The 13,862-nt window shown below is 32.3% G+C and overlaps 1 protein-coding gene across 1 annotated transcript in view; it reads left to right on the top strand.

Moving 5' to 3' along the window:
- LOC106477616 (dual oxidase-like) overlaps window positions 1-13,862 on the top strand; it is an 80,377-nt gene that overhangs the window by 36,931 nt on the left and 29,584 nt on the right. Inside the window, exons 7-8 of the mRNA XM_013938163.2 lie at window positions 11,853-11,913; window positions 12,802-12,898. Of these exons, the coding sequence (XP_013793617.1) occupies window positions 11,853-11,913; window positions 12,802-12,898 (158 nt within the window). The remainder of the gene's footprint in view (window positions 1-11,852; window positions 11,914-12,801; window positions 12,899-13,862) is intronic.

Below are 13,862 nucleotides of genomic sequence, written 5' to 3'. Positions count from 1 at the left end.
AGGTAAGTAGAATTATTAATTATAGTTAGTTAGTTAGTTAGTTAGTGTATAATATATATACATATATGTGTGTGTGTGTGTGTGTGTAGTATATATGTGTGTGTGTGTGTGTGTATATATATATATATATATATATATATATATATATATATATATATAATATTATAATAATAATAATAATAACCCATAATTCAAATTTTCAGACATAAAGTAAACAAGAAAATTTTTTTCTAAAATTAGTCTGTAATAATTTGGTTCATGGTTATTCAGCACCAAAAAAGTTCATCACGGTTCTAATGCGTTCACTAATTCTAAATTATTACTTTCTATGTTCCTGTCTGCATCGTCAGATTTAATATGCTTCGTCAGGGTTTTGAAGTACTCACCGACTCCAAATTATTACCTTTTTTTGCCCTTGTCTGTATCATCAAGTTTATTATTCTTACAGTCAGGAATTTGGAGTGCTCACTGACACTTAGGCCTTTCTACACCCCTATCTTTTATAAACTAACCTCACCATCATGTTTGCATGGCATTCAGTTGTTGATGATTTTCTGAATATACATACATTGTTTTTCTGCTATATTAAACAAAACTTTAGTTTTGTAGCCTAAACATAACGAAGAAACAAAAGTACAAAATGTGTTTATTACATGTTTTGCACATTGTGAATAACATATGCATGCTTATTATTCCAGTTATATACTGTAAAACTGAATTTACATTCACTTTGGCTCCTAATTCACTTAAGAATCATCACTTATGTAACGTGGTTGATTAAGAGCCAAGTTGAATGCAAATTCTGTTTTACAGCAAATGAATAAAATGATGCAATGTGTATCTATTTTTATAGATATTTCATTGCGTAGCTTTATGCTTAACTTCAAGCAAAATAAGGATTTTAAATTTTCAAAGTAAAGGGATTTCATGGTTCACGCTACGTCCATTTGCAGTATTAGAAATAACAAATCAGCACAACTTGAAGATTAGTATGGTACTAGTGTTAATAAACTAGCTGGAGTTATGTAAATTCATGATTAAGTTGCTTCCCTTATATGTAAACATTAAAAAAAAAACAAAAAAAAACTGGGAAACGCAAAATGTGAAACCGCAACTTTGCAAGTATCTCAGCGTGGACCCAACAAACCTTCATGCCAAATTTGGCGAATATCTATTAACATGGGACGAAGTAGTGATACAAAAACGCCCATAAAACCCGTAAAATGCAAAACCGAAAATGTGTATGTGCCCCGCATGGAGCTAATGAACCTTCATGTCAATTCTGGGGAAGATCCATCCACGCCCTGCGAAATATAACTGGCCCAAGAATAGCGAATTTCTGTGTAATTGAATCAATTCCTTGAAATTTTGAGTCAAATTACACTATCGCAGTGTCTAAAGTACCATCTGTAAGGTTTTGTTACCTTTTATCTTTGTGTTTTAGATAACTTATAAGAGATGTTTTTTACTACAGTTGCACGCTCCTGTCCAGTCTTTGGTACAGTCCCCCCCCCAATTTTTCCCACTAAAGTGATTGCATCTTTATTGACTTCTTTAAACAGGTGTCAGTAGTTAATTAGCGTCTGTGATGCACTTTGCAGATGGCGTGTGTCTCGTAAGGACTGCGTCTTTGCAAAGCAAAAGGTTAGAAGATCACGAACTCTAATTTTTCCAGTTTTTTTCCCTCAAATTAATTGCTTCGTGACCATTATCTCCCATTTATTTTCAAGAATGATTTTACTCAAAACTCTCATGATGCCTACATAATGTATTTTTACATCCTTTAAAAAAAATGAGTCTTAATTGTTCGCTTCACTTTTTTTTTCTACATAGATCAGGTGCTTCTAGTCAGAGTGAAAGCTATTTTCACCAAGAATAAAAGAACTTATCCCTGAAAATTTGCTTGCTTCATTATCTCGCGCTCCAGGTCCTTGTCCATTTTTTTATGTTGTCTCTACTGGTCACAGACCACGCATATGGGAATTTTCACGAACGGAAAACCCATGATTTATTATTGTACACGTCAAGACTTTCCTGTGTTCATCCTTGTGGACCATAATGGATGATATGCAGGTTGTCTCTCGTTGCTGAAGAATCAACATGGTCCCCAGTGTATACTGTTCACTCTTTGAGAATAGCGTAACTAAGACAGGTTTACATTAGAACAACTACTTGATTATGTGCAGAATTCGCGATTTATGATAAATATGTTAATGTTGGGTCTTCAATATCTCATGCGTAGGACGTTTATGAACAAGGATTGTATCATCAGATATTTGTTGGCGTGTAAGAATCAAGGTTAGGTTTATTCCTGTTTCAACTTTATCGTAGTTTGACGGGCTTGGGCTAGATATGTGTGTGTATGTGTATGTGTCACACATTTGTATCAAAGCATCTCATGTGTTTATCATCTTTTGTTACGACTGGTTTACTAAATATGTGGACAGTTTTTGTCTCAAGCTTTTCTGTTATTTTTCTTGATTCTTCACAAGCGATGCTTAATTCATCTTGGCGGTGTTTATACATATGTTATTCTTTTGTGTGAAGTATAGTAATACTAGCACTCAGTATAGCATTATCAGTGGTAACGGAATTGGTTTTAAAACAACATGATTTAGGTTTGGACTATTTAATAATATGTCTGTTTGGAGTTATTCGAGGACTATCTGCGCAAGCCATCCCTAATTGTGAAGTGGTAGATTAGAGAGAAGGCAGTTAGCCAACACCACCCTCCAACAACTCTTGGTCTGTTCTTTGCCAACAAATATTGGGATTTACCGTCACATTATAACATCCCCACGGCTGAAAGGGGCGAGGATGTTCGGTGATGGGGTTTGATCCCGCAGATTACGAGTCGAGCGCCATTATCGGCAGTCTATGTTTAATCTATATAAATATAATCGTACTGTGTGTATGTCCATGTATCTATTTCGCAGGGTGTGGATGAATCTTCATCAAATTTGGTATGGAGGTTCCATGGGCAGATGCATACAAATTTTCAGTCTTGGGTTTTCCGGTTTTTTATGTGCATTTTTTGCAGTTTTTACCACTTCTTCGTCCCCATGTTCATGGGTCTTCACCAAATTGTGGATGAAAGTTTGTTGGGTCCATGGTGAGATACATGCAAACTTGCGGTTTCACATTTTGTGTTTTGCAGTTTTTGTGGGCATTTCATCTTTTTTACAATTAGACATAAGGGAAGCAACTCCAGCTAATAGTAAATAAACATTCAATTACACAGATTTTGTGTAATCGCAGGATAATAATGTTATATATTGTTTTACAAGAACGTAACTCGAACATGTAAAATTAAATCCAGAGCTATGCATAAATCAGCAGATCACAACTTAACACCAGAACTGTAGCTTTAAGTACACGTCTAGTCAAAACTTACAAGAATGAAGAATAGGCGAGCACGCTCATATTTAAAACGGCAATTCAAAAGTTAAAGGAAACTAAAGATTCTTTTTGAATTTCATTAAATAAAACGTTAATATTTTCTTACAGTCCTGTATTCATATCTATAAATCAGAAGTTAAACAAATGTAAGCAAAATGACGGTTAATCCAAGAAATGATATTTTGGTTATCGAAGATGATCATTAAATTTTGAACTTCTTACGCATATTTAACTTAACATTCGTATTTAATCTATAATAATGAGCTTGGTTTAAGTATTTGAATGACGATCGACAATTGGCTGAAGAGGTGAATGAAAAACTTCACGATAATTAGTCTTCTTCAAACTAATTACACTTCAAACCCATTTGGGCTCTAATTGGTTCAGTCTAGAGAGATCATCCTCCAACGGGTTAGTGTCCAGTCCCCGGACTGGACAGAGTGCAGCTAGTCCATTGTTTAACGTCGCACTGAAAGGAAATAACTCGAGGACGTCATTGTACTGGTTTCGGTTGTAAAGTTGTAGTACCAAACTTAAACACCGTACTACAAGTAGTGCCTCGTAACATGAAACGTACAAATGGTTTTGGAAAGTGTATACTCGAAAGTCGCTCAAATTCATTTTCTTATTTAAATTAAATTTAGAAAAATGACCTGCTAGCGACTCATCACGCCAGTCAGTTAGATTAGTTGGGTGAGTTACTGGATGCTCTCATATTTACAATAGGCGTTATAGAACTGTAAGACTCCAGTACTGTCTTCAAACATGATAAAACTGTTAAAGCGAACCAAACATACAACTAATTCTTAAAAGGAGATTTTTCTTCTTGTCCTCTCACGCTTATAAGTAGGACATGATAATTCAATCTAAACTGTGTTTTAAACGTCTTATGATATTCTTGTGTTCCCCAGCATTATCGTCAGCTTCAGTTGGATAACGAAGGGGAAGATTATTATTATTTTTAGAATGTAAAATAATATTTTATGCGACAAGATGTTAGGTAAAAGATTGGCAACTCATTCTACAAAATAACGAGAGAGAGTGATATAGGTTTAGTTCTGTTATGTACATTGTTTATTATACGTTAATTATACATATTTCTTTTGTTCGATAATGAACCTATACAAATGATCTACAAATACAGATTTGCTCGCACTAGAAAACTCCTTCGAACTTGTGAATAAGAAAACAGAAAATATGCACCGAGTTTTAAATATACAACGTTTGGCATTATTTTATTTATTAAAAGAAATATTATTTTGTTAAAATTACTCTGAACTTGGCAGTTGTAAATGAATGGCTAATATGTAGAACTGTTGTTGAGGAGAGGGCGTGCTGTTCCAGTTTTGGCTCCAACTGACTACTCAGTTTGAAACTGAAATAGCTTGCTATATTTTACTTTCTTGTTGTAAGGTAATTATTTATTGTAGGTACAACGAGTCACGTTTACTATCACAACTTTAATGGTAACTTTTAGACGTAATGTTGAAAGAATGAAGTTTGAACACAAGATTAACATAAAAATAGTAAAACCACAACCCAAAATGTATGTCCTCACTTCTCAAGAATAAGCGACCTAACTCTACGGGAATCGAGAAATTTTCTTAATTCCTTTCCATTTTACCAGTCCAACCTCATTTCGTGGCATAAAATTAGGCAACAAGCCGCACAAGATGTAATTTTAAATCATGGTTTTTATACGCGCGAAAAACGCAGGTACTAAATAAGAGCTTTATTTGGTCTGGTTGAATGTTTTCAATAACTCCGTGTTCACTGCTTCATCATAAATATATAATTGTTTCTGACTGTCTAATTTCTGATATGACGTGTGTGAGATTACTATGAAAAGTTCTTATAGAGAGAAGCATTTAGATGTAGCATCACTACATTAATCATTTAACAGCAAACTTCATTTAATAGAAATAATATGTGCCTCTAGTATAGAGAACTGTATTATAACTCAAAATTAAGCTTTTTGAAACCGTAAAATGCTAACAGTTTAAAAGATTGTTTAATACTAAACCCGTAGATCTCCTCTCCTAAAACGACGTTCATATAATTGTTACGAAATATTATTTTTCTTCATTTGATTTTTTTTTTATTTCATCTAGCCTTACCTTTATTATCGATACGCCAGACTTTAACTTCACAGACGTCGGAACACGACTTGGTGCCCTTCTTCTCAGTCCTGAACCCACATACTCAAAAGTCTGAATTTAAACATTAACTTTCTTGTAATTCCTACGACAATTACATTCAATTAAACGAATTTATATATATTTACTTTTAGAAATTAAGTATATTAAATAATTATTAAATTAGATATTCAACAAAGTTTGTTAAGCGCAAAATTACGCAATGGGGTATCTGTGCTGTGTCCACCGCAAGGATCGAATCCTAAATTTTAGCGTTATAAGCCCTTAAGTTGACCACTGATGACGGATTTTTTTCCCTTTGTGGATGTGGAATTCAGGGGAGCCACCTAAATGTTATCTACACAAGAATTGTCAAGGATTCTAATATTCTTTAATGACTGTCTTGTTCGATCTAACTTTCTACCTACATACTAATTCTATAGATTTTTTTTTAAATTAACTGATACAAATGATGTTTCAAACTTAATTCTGCGGTTAGTTGCTTTTGTATTTAATATCGCAACATTAATTCGTATATTTTGAAATGTAAATACTAAAGATTTATTAGTTTCTTGAGAGTTGCTAATTTTGTCACCGGTTACTTTCGGGAAGTTTTATACAAGCTTAGTACATTTGCTGTCAGGTGTTCTACAAGATTTGTTTTCCCAAATCGGTGCTGAATACTCTTGAAACCATGTATTCAATTGGCAGGAATCGATAAGAATATTTAAATTTATTCTGAGTAGAACATTTCATCAACACTTGCACACTGTTTTTAGATGTAGAATTAAGATGTGATGTTTGGATTATTTGTACATAACTATTTATAATTTCAAATAAAATACATTGAAGCAGTTAACGTTCAAGTAATTGTATACATACAACGGTTTTGGTATTAATTCTCACTTATTTGGTTAAAGATTTATGGTTGTAAAATTGCTTCTGGCACTAAAAAAAAAAAAAACGTGTGTGAAAGAGAAAATAAACATGCACACCAAGTTTTAAACATACTAACTGATCTGTTCCATTTCTAGCTTTCTTTCTATTATTTATTTTTTTTATTCTTTAGTTACAGCCGTGACCCAATTATTAAGAATTTTGCGTAATCCTGTAACAGTATTAGGCGTAGAGGCCAGTACGCTAAAAAAAATACTAGATTTTGCGCAATTTTGCGGCTTATTTATAATATTTCTGGTATACAACAACACGCCTCTTTAACCTATTAGTCATAATTAATTGGCATAATGTCGAAGAAGAATGTTCAGAGGAAACTAAACTGTGACTTGAACTAGCTTACCGTATAAAATATAACTAATTTTAATACGACTTTTTACTGTCGTATGTCATGCCATGGTTGGAGGCTCTTCCAAATCAAAACTTCGGAATGGAAATCTGTAGTATCGGGGTGATAAACCGCAGTTAAAAAAAAATAGACAAAATGCAATACGAAAAATATATTCTTAAACTTATAAATAGCATTCCTCTGTAAAGTATATGTTGATCACAGACCTATATAATGTACTGATGTCTCTGCTGTCGCTTCCCATTTTCACCCAGCACTACCTATATAACAAGACAACTGTACGTTTCACAAATACACCATTTATTAAGACCATGGTTTTGCCAGTAAAGTCATCAGCGGGTTGTGAAACGTACAATTATGAAGGTATTTTAATTTATTTTAAATGTAATGTATATTTAATATTCATTTTAACTGCTGACTTCAACATAATGTTTATTTTGTAATGGCTTCTGTGGAGAAACATTTTAGGCACGTACTGTAGGGGAAATAAATGAATATTAATATTTGAGTACTTTTAGCAACCTCAGCTGAATCACGTGCTACGTAAACTTCATCTACAAATAAAATAGAGAATCTGATGGACGGCTTCAGTTATTGTGGTGAATAAAACCGCTTGAGGTACAAATGACATCAACATCCAGAACTGTATATTTTCAAAACCATTTTATTTAGAAAGTAAGTGGCAACTTATACAACGGTAACTTACATTATTCATCCGTGCTTAGTTTGTAGATGCTGGTGATACATTAGTAACAGTGTTCTAGTATCTGCAAAGGGAAGGTGCTGTTCAGAAGTATGAACGTTTCTTGTCAGTTGGTAACAGCGAAATATTGTCAGCAGATTTCTTGATACTTAATGTGTATTAGTCATGAGTGTATACACTAGAGAAAAATCCTAGTTTACCAAACTTAGCTTTAGAGATACTCCCTGATGTTCGGTGTTTGAAACTCCCTAGAGGAATCGGGTGAGAAAGTTAAACAGAAAAAAACAAAACGCCGATGAGAAACATTAAATAACTGGATTAGCTTCATATACTATTACACTAGATCTTTACTGCCTCTTACCTTTTAAGCTAAACATGATATAAACATCCAACGTTACCTGATATATTCAGAGAGTTGTGTGACGTGTATAGAAACACATATGCTAAATGAATTAACTTGGTATTCATTACTAAAAGTAATCAATGTTTTAGACACATACTAAGTAACTCATTCTCTGTTATTTTAATTACATATTTTAATGTTACTGTGTAGTTTTGTAGACGAAGTCTTTTATCACTAAGCGCTATGGTGCTTAATATGTAGGGATAGGCCGGGAAAAACATGGCTGACGTATATCGTGTATTGCTCATCATAGTCTCAAATATCTCTTGTAGCAGCCTTAGAGACTTTTATGAACACCCAACTTAGGTTTTCAAAAGCTATGAAGACTTAAAAAAAAAAAAAGTCTGTAAAGTAGAGAACTGGTAAATAGTGTAACCGCCAAATGTTCTGTTGATTATTCTGGTTCTGGGGTCAGAAGGGTTAGCCCACTATTGCTTGAAGTTGTTGCGAGGTCTTGCACACCAAAAAGTTGTATTTTAACTTTGGGAGTGCAGGAGCAGTATAGCCTTTCACTAACACACATGATGTCCATCAAGACAACTCATCACACCATGCTAAAACTGCTGCCTTCATAGCGACTGTCTTTCGTTATAAAATATTCATAGGTATTGTTTATTAAATAGAGGGAAACAAATAATAAAAAAATTGATGTAGGGATGGAAGTGCTAAAAATTACAGAAACGAGGTATGGATGAATTCCCAAAACCTTACAGAAATCCCTACTTAAGTAGCTACTCAGTCAATGTTACAAGCTTATAGGAATTATCCATTGTAAGACTTTATAGTATTATTCAGTTTAAATACTTTTATTCAAACCTGAATTCACGCAAATGAAAATAATTCAACATTTAGTTGCAGATAAAAGTGTTTCTTGGAAATATTGGGTTATTTATGTAGGGATTTTTATATAGCTTGATGTATTCCTTCCTTCCTTGTTTCTGCAGTTTTTGGCACTGCCATCCCTACATCATACTTATTTTTCTTCCAAATTATTTTATTACTTGTATATAATGTTTTTCTATGGATTTCTTTATTGACACGATTGAGAATAGACCTTCTTTTTTGGTATGTGTATGTATACTGTTTTTATGGGAAAGGACTTTCAAAACTGGATTGAACGAATCCATTAAAATATTCATTCACAGTAAAGCAAATTTAGTTTGCCATTTTTAACGAAATACTAACTAACAAGTTTGTAGGATGATAATAAAATCTTAATGAATAAAACCTAATATTTAGGAGGAAACTTGATATTATTGATTAAACTGAATGTTATATGAACGATTTACGAGAGAGAAGCGTACGTGGCCTTTGGCAGATAAACAGTTTTGTATTCTGTGATCCTATACATTGTACTCTTTGTAGCAATCCGAAATTTAGTTTACCTACGCTTGCCAACCATTAAAACTCTGTTTTTAGTTTCCTGTCGTCTCTTTGTATGAAATCCTCTTTTATAGGTATTCTAAAACTATTCTCTCATCTTGTAGCGTTTATTTAGTTCACTTAAAACAGTCTTAAATGTTTTATGTTACTATTAACCTATAAATCATGAGCTTAGAAGAGAAGCTTACCCATTAGTTTCGTGATAAATTACACACTATTTTTTTTTCATTTAAAAACTGCGTACAACTACATAGTTCTTTTAAATTAATAAATCTTAACAAAACTGACTCTCTCTCTCTTTCTAACCGTCATATTAATAGACCTTACAACTCTGATTTCTATTGCCCTGTAAATAATTCCATTAAAACAAAAAACACACTATTACTGTGCGCTGTTTTATAGGTTAACCTGAACACTGTCCCCGCAGCCATATCTTGTTAATATAACTGACTAAAATAAAGAAAAAAAAAAGCACGTATTTCTTGTATTACATAGAAGAATGAATTATCTAAAACTGTTAAAGTAGGAGAAAGTAACACAGGTGTTTCACGTTAAATTTTGTTTGTAATAAAAAATGTTGAACTATGCAAAGTTATATAATAACGTAAGTACAGTAGAACTGTAAATTATCAGATATTCCTCTTAAAGTCCAACAAATTGCGGTTTTGTAGGGAAATTCATATTTTATAAAAATATTGCCTTACAAAATTAAAGAATTTAAAACTTGTATATATATATATATATATATATATATATATATATATATATATATGTATATATATGTATATATATATGTATATATATATACTCTTAAAATATGGATTATTATCTATGATTTTATGTTATACTAATTGGTATAACTTAAACAAATAGTACTTTAATTAAAATTTTAATGTAAGTCACTAAAACTTCGTGACATGCGCAGTAGAGGATAGCCAGGGTGAGAGGGTTAAACAGTTTTAGATAATTCGTTTTTCTATAAAATACAAGAAATGTTATTTTTCCTTATTTTAGTCAGCTATATTAATATAAGGAGATATTGCTGCGGAGGACAATTTCCCTATGGGGGGGCAGTTGTCCTACAACCGTTTTGATAAAACCGATACATCTCCGGCTTCCACTATTCCGTAAACTATACAAGGAATATTAAGTTGCTTAACATCGTGAACACAGTACCTTGTTAATTATAAAACCAGTATTTATTTTGAACATAAATATAGTTTAAAAAGCATGTATACACATTTTGGTTGCATAGACTATCTTATAATTTCACAACGTTTCAAATAATTTCTCTTGCTTCCTGAGGGTGTTCGAACTACACTGGTGTAATTTCTGCTAAGTTTCACGAACCAGCAGGACCCAACAGTTAACTAATTCCCAGTGAACCAGATATGATCTGTTATACCAGAGTGAACACTATATTTACTTGTCATCGTATGTTTTGATGTTAAGCTGATGCCGGTTGAAATTCCGCTTTCTCAATTTTGACAGGCGTATTAATCGTTTCCTTTCACGATCACAGCAAATGAAACACTTGGCCGCGTGCAAGTCTGGAGCAGAAGTATTTGATAGTCTGTAAAAATAAAATAAAAAATCGTGGGAAAAAAACACGCTTAAAAATATTTTAAAAACGACATTTACCTTTACTGCCCATAAGAAAACTGTAATAGTTCCATAACTATACATAAATATTTGCCTAAAGCTATGTTTGCTTCAGAGTCAGGACTTGTATTCTGGTATTTAAGTTTAAATAGCAGTTAATAATATCTAAAAAAGAAAAAAAACTTCTAAACATTATTTTGCCCCAAGGGATCGACAATAGTAAGCTGTGTTAATAGGTAGATAAATACCGGAGAAAGTTGTGTAATACATTAGTGTTAAGAACTCCAGTGATTCTAGAGTTTACGAATTTATATATTCAACCACACATGTATAAATAATATTGATTGTTTAAAAGGGCGGAGTCTTGTAGAAATATTTACGATGTTCCTTGTGCTAAGTTCAAAAGAAATAAGTGTGACGTAATGGAACCAACTATATCAAGTGTGTCACTAAGCTGGAACGACTACTTCTTGGAAACAAACAATTCTGAGCCACTAAATTAGCACCTCCTCTTTCTTGGCGCATTGCTGTGAAAACTTAAGACTTTTAGGATTAATGTTGTTTAATTAGATTACAAAACGTGAAATTTCATTATGTAAAGACTACAACTATACTCTTTTGTCTCTAGTTTTTTAAATTGACAAAGTATTTATGTTGAGAGGAGTTATGGTATCTGAAAATATCATACAACTAAGAAAATAAATTGTGATCGGTGTAACATTTTCTTTCAAATCTTGATAAGCATAATTAGTTTAATATAGTTGATATTGAAAAAATCAAGTTCCGTATAAAATTTTTATTTTGCATTTTTCTAAAGTAAACTTAAAAGTAAGATTTGAATTACGCTTTTTGTGTGTGTTGTGTATGTAAAAGACTAGCATGTATGTTGGGTATTCTCAACTTGTATGGTGTTTTGTTTTTCAGAACATCATAATGTATGAATTTGTACCTGTTTTACTGGGAGAAGAAATATCAAATTATAGCGGTAGGTGGTACTTGAATATTTACACAATAAATAAATAAATGTATAAAGGTGGTCAACTTGTGGCCTATTCGAAACTTTATAACAATAGTTAATAAATAAATGTATAAAGGTGGTCAACTTGTGGCCTATTCGAAACTTTATAACAGTAGTCAATAAATAAATAAATGTATAAAGGTGGTCAACTTGTGGCCTATTCGAAACTTTATAACAGTAGTCAATAAATAAATAAATAAATGTATAAAGGTGGTCAACTTGTGGCCTATTCGAAACTTTATAACAGTAGTCAATAAATAAATAAATAAATGTATAAAGGTGGTCAACTTGTGGCCTATTCGAAACTTTATAACAGTAGTCAATAAATAAATGTACACACACATACATTCATTTATTAACTATCTTCTCGTGCTGAATACGTACTAGGAACAAATACAACAGTCCTGGTATGATGATGACCAACTGTCCCAGGCTTTACCGTGGACAAGACTTTCCAAACTCAAGATTGTGACTGATTTGTTTCTCGCTGTGGCTGCCTCTTATAAACATTCTTGAATAACACCAATACCCCAAGTTAATAATATATAAATTCTTTAAAATATTTCATATAATTGCTCAATACTTTTTTAAATTGTTTTAAGTTTATAATTAATTATTCTAAGTGTATCACACATTTTTTTTTTGTCTCTCAAAAGCTAAAAATTAATATTTTTCTTCTTCGCCCACGTTATAAAAAATTAATATATATTTGTTTAGAATTATTTCTCAGTATGCCGGCCGTTTTTCGTTTTTTATATTTTTTTTTTCGTTCGTTTTAAATGAACCCTTAACAGATGACATACGTGGTGTGAATTGTTACGATTTGTAACAAGTTAAGTTCCTTGTTCATTACAGGTTACAAGCCGGACGTACATCCAGGCATCAGTCACGTCTTCCAATCAGCTGCCTTTCGTTTCGGCCACACCATGATTCCTCCAGGTATATACCGCCGGTAAGTTATTATTTACTGTTCTTAATTCGTCGACATACGCAAGTGCTGACAATTACTTTACTGGTGAGATTATAGCATGTTAGGGTGTGAGGTTGTTCATTGTGTCGGGCTTTTCAGCTGAGAAATAATGTTGATTTGAAAAATAAACTATTAATATCATTCGTTATTTTACCAGTCGTTGTATATTTATCTCTGCCTAGATCTATGCACGAGACAGAACACGGGGTTCCCTACTTTTATGTCAAAGTTATAGTTTTCAAAATTATAAATATATATCCCCCCCCCCCTAAACCACCATAACTATATGTATGTCAACGTTTAATGTTGTTTGTTTTGTTTTTCTCCAAAGTTGAATTAGATGGATCCGTGAAGGTAATATTGATTGATTTAGAAATAAACACTTTTTAATGAAAAATTCAAGAACTTGAACCTGGAGTTCCACTAACATGGTAAATTATCGTATAGAAAAAATTATTTTGTTATAAAAAAATAATAATAATGGTTTTGTATATTATGCAGAAACATAATGGACAGAAGACAAGTCCTTAATTAATTACAACAATTCCACGTGCATACAGTAATTGAATGGGAGCTCTACTGTGTAGGTTTATAAATACGTTTAAAACATAACATCAGTTTAACAACAGTGTAACTCAATGTTATAAATCTGAATTTACTTTATAAACTTCTCATAAAATAGTAAATCGCAAGTTTATGAAATGCGTTTGACAGAAATCTCTAGAAAATGTACAGGGCTTTATACGAGTCTGATAATACTTTGCATAAAGAGAAACTATACTACATTTCATGTTTTTATGCTTAACAATGAGTTTAGGTTAAATAGCTTTATTTTGCAACTTTTTTGTACAAGTCAAAAGTTTTTTTCATTCACCTAAAACGCATTCTATAAGAATTTTTGTAGTTGATATTACACACACACGCGCGCACACACACACACACACAC

The sequence above is a fragment of the Limulus polyphemus genome, unplaced genomic scaffold (genome assembly GCF_000517525.1).
Source record: "Limulus polyphemus unplaced genomic scaffold, Limulus_polyphemus-2.1.2 Scaffold167, whole genome shotgun sequence".
Lineage (NCBI taxonomy): Eukaryota > Metazoa > Arthropoda > Merostomata > Xiphosura > Limulidae > Limulus > Limulus polyphemus.
Note: the sequence above shows the minus strand (reverse complement) of the source record. Positions and strands in the feature narration are given on the sequence as shown.